Raw genomic sequence first — 3,360 nt, forward strand, 5'->3', positions numbered from 1 at the left:
ATCCCCTTCTTCCCACCTTTCTTCGGACAAAGCAGTGCCCCCGGATCCGCCACCTCAAATTTCGTTACGGGGGACCGGAGACGCTCCCCGTACCCGCCGGCAGAGGCGCGTGCGCCGCACCTCCCCATTAAAGAGCGGCGGATGAGCTCGCGCGTGGAACTCACGCGGCCCCCAATTCAGGGTGGATACGGGGGCAGCACTCGCTTTTCCAATTTCTTTTTTTTTTAATTCCACGGAGGGAAAAGAATAACCACGGTTAGTTGTCGCAGTTATAACCAAATTAACCGCTTCTAAAAAGCCCTGTAAATTCTCCTGAGCGAGTGGGGGTTTGAAAAAAAAAAAAAAAAGGGAAAAAAGGGGACGAAATTCAGGACGAGACGAAATAAATAACGACCCCCGTAACCTCCATTCCGCTCTCGCAAAGCGAAGATTAGAGAGAGAGAGTCCAGACAAGGGAGGAGCAAAAGCAGAAGCAGATAGAGAGAGAGAGCAAAACCGACGACGAAAGGACGGATCTGGGTCAACGCCGTTTGACTGCAGGACGCGACAAAGCGAAGGGGGAGGGGGGGCATTCTCGTCATTCTATCTCCTCTCTCTTTCTCTCACTTAAAGACAATCAATCCCCCAGGAGGTCCTCCTGTGCGTTATAAGCTCCCCCGTATTTATTTGTCTCTCTGGGTTCGGCCATGTCTTTCTCCTTGTTGGTTTCTTCTCGGACCCTCTTCCTGGTTCAGATAGAATAAGAAGAAATCAGATAGATAGATAGACGGATAGATAGATAGATAGGGAGCGGAATTGCAGCCACACGAATTTATATACATACACATTCGCCTGCGCATATAGGCGGACGGGGGGTTATCTGTCTCCATGAGGACCCGGCGAGGGATGTGTTACCCCAAATCGGACCTTTGCTCCGGCAAGAAGAGGTCGGCGACGGCGAGGGCGGCGAGCGCGGTGAAGAGGAGGAGGAGGGATTCCGTGCCGAGCGGGGAGGATGCGGCCTCGTTCCGCCGCAAGCGGCGGGCGTCGTACCCGCGGGCGGGCGGCGGCCGCGACTTCTTCGACGCCCTCCCCGACGACCTCGTCCTCTCCGTGCTCTGCAAGGTCGCCGCCTCTGCCTCCGCCCCGCCCGATCTCGTCAACGTCCTGCTCACGTACGGTCCCCTCCTTTTCGCAGAACGCTCCTTCAGTTTCCCGTTTCTTTTTTCCCCTGCATCTGCTTTTCTGTTTATTTATCTTCATTTCTGTTTGTTGATTGTTGTTGCTATGAAATGAACAGGTGCAAGAGATTTAAAGCGTTAGGCCTGCATTCGATGGTGTTGTCGAAGGCGTCGTCGAACGCTTTCACCGTCAGAGCTCACCGCTGGTGCGACTCCGCTCACCGCTTCCTCAAGCTCTGCGCCGACGCCGGCAACGTCGAAGCCTCTTACACTCTCGGCATGGTAATACCAAATTGAATCAGCAGACTTATTTGGGTGTTTTATTTATTTATTTATGCTACTTGTAGTGGAAGAAAATTGCCATTCCGCGGCTCTTAAATGAATGCGATTTTTTTTTTTCCCCACAGATTCGCTTCTACTGCTTGCAAAGCCGAGGGAGTGGAGCTTCGCTGATGGCCAAGGCCGCGATTGGGTCGCACGCGCCGGCGCTCTACTCGCTCGCGGTGATACAGTTCAACGGCAGCGGCGGCTCCAAGAACGACAAGGACCTACGGGCCGGCGTGGCCCTGTGCGCTCGGGCCGCCTTCCTCGGCCACGTCGACGCCATGCGCGAGCTCGGCCACTGCCTCCAGGACGGGTACGGCGTCCGCCAGAACGTCGCCGAGGGCCGCCGCTTCCTCGTCCAGGCCAACGCCCGCGAGCTCGCAACCGTACTCTCCTCCCCCTCCGCCGTCGCCGCCGCCGCCGCCGCTTCCCTCCTCTCCACTCGGGCGTGGCTCGCCTGGAACAGCCCGCACGCGCAGCCGCCGCACCAGCACCAGCTCCAGCAGCAGAACCATCAACATCATCCCCTCCGCCACGTGGTGGCCGGCACAGGATGCCCCTTGCTCAGCGACTTCGGGTGCAACGTGCCGGCGCCGGAGGCCCATCCGGCGAACCGGTTCATGGCGGAGTGGTTCGCCGCTCGGGGCGGCTCGGCGGGGCCGGGGCTGAGGCAGTGCTCCCACGTGGGGTGCGGGAGGCCGGAGACGAGGAAGCACGAGTTCAGGCGGTGCTCGGTTTGCGGGGCCGTGAACTACTGCTCGCGGGCGTGCCAGGCGCTCGACTGGAAGCTCCGCCACAAGGCCGAGTGCACGCCGGTGGAGCGGTGGGTGGACGAGGACGTCGACGGGGACGGCGAGGGCGAGGGCGAGGGCGATGGCGGGGAACATGACGGAGTGGGCGGCCCTAACGGTGATGTCATGGAGGAGAGTTGACGGTGACGGTGACGGTGACGGCGGCGATAGAGGAGGAGGGGTTGAGGGAAGAAAAGGGACCAGTTTTGACGGGGGAATATTAAGATGAAAATTATTTTTAGATTTGGTCCGTCCATAATTTGCGAATCTCGATATTTTCTTCCCTCCTTTTCTTTTTTTGGGTTGTATAGAGAAGGGTAAATTCGGAAACGGAAAAACGCCCTCGTTTTTTTGTGTACTATGTTAGACCAAATGCCAGGTCCAGTTCATTTAGTTCAAAATTCAGGTCTCCCTCCACATTTCTGACCTCTTTCTTTATTTTTTTTTTCTCCCTTAGTTTGTTTTGATCATTTAAGCGTCCAATCTAAGTCTTATTTATTTATTTTTTCTTCCAATTTAGTCAAGACGGTAGCGAAGAATCACGAAAAATTCGCGAATTATAAGTATGAATAGAGAAGAATATAAGGGAATCTTTCGTGGGCGAATTCGATAGACCAAAAGGCAGAGAAAGAGTTGTCTTTTCCCCCTCAAATGGTGGGAGGAGTGGATTAGGTAAAGGGTATGAAAAACATGAATGGACAAACAAGCGCAGCAGGAGTCTCGTTTTATGGCCGAAGTACAACTTATATCTTGCCTTAGCTTTGAGGTAAAGATATGCACATGGGCCTGTTCTTTTTTGTTAAAGAAAAGTCAACCTTTAATTTTTTCTTTTTTTGGTTCTTATGACCTTTAATTTTTCAAAAAGGGGGGGCTTCAAGAAGTGAAGGGGCACGAGGATCCTATGGTAAACAATATATGTATATCTATTTCCCCTCCTTTTTCTTTAGTCATTATTCTGTCTGTCTGGCTTCTTGGGTGGCCAAAAAAGAAGGGAAAAAAGGGTTGTCGACCCACAATCAAAAGAGGATTAAGAAGGGGGGGAAAGAGGATCTTGGGAGTAGTGGGAGAGAACATGTTAGAATGCA

At 53.6% G+C, this 3,360-nt stretch overlaps 1 protein-coding gene across 1 annotated transcript; it reads left to right on the forward strand.

Moving 5' to 3' along the window:
• The first annotated feature begins 421 nt into the window (after positions 1-421).
• LOC115738968 (F-box protein At1g67340-like) lies at positions 422-2,695 on the forward strand. The gene is made up of 3 exons (XM_048271192.1): positions 422-1,154; positions 1,280-1,442; positions 1,568-2,695. The coding sequence occupies exons 1-3, from the start codon at positions 868-870 to the stop codon at positions 2,414-2,416; spliced, it is 1,299 nt and encodes a 432-aa protein (XP_048127149.1). The 5' UTR covers positions 422-867; the 3' UTR covers positions 2,417-2,695.
• The last annotated feature ends 665 nt before the right edge of the window (positions 2,696-3,360 follow it).

The sequence above is a fragment of the Rhodamnia argentea genome, chromosome 1, assembly GCF_020921035.1.
Source record: "Rhodamnia argentea isolate NSW1041297 chromosome 1, ASM2092103v1, whole genome shotgun sequence".
In the NCBI taxonomy this organism is placed as follows: Eukaryota; Viridiplantae; Streptophyta; class Magnoliopsida; order Myrtales; family Myrtaceae; genus Rhodamnia; species Rhodamnia argentea.

Coding starts and splice junctions, on each gene's coding strand:
- LOC115738968 (XM_048271192.1), top strand. CDS start 868: ATGAGGACCCGGCGAGGGATGTGTTACCCCAAATCGGACCTTTGCTCC. Junction 1,155..1,279: donor CTCGTCAACGTCCTGCTCAC/GTACGGTCCCCT, acceptor TGAAATGAACAG/GTGCAAGAGATTTAAAGCGT. Junction 1,443..1,567: donor CCTCTTACACTCTCGGCATG/GTAATACCAAAT, acceptor TTTTCCCCACAG/ATTCGCTTCTACTGCTTGCA.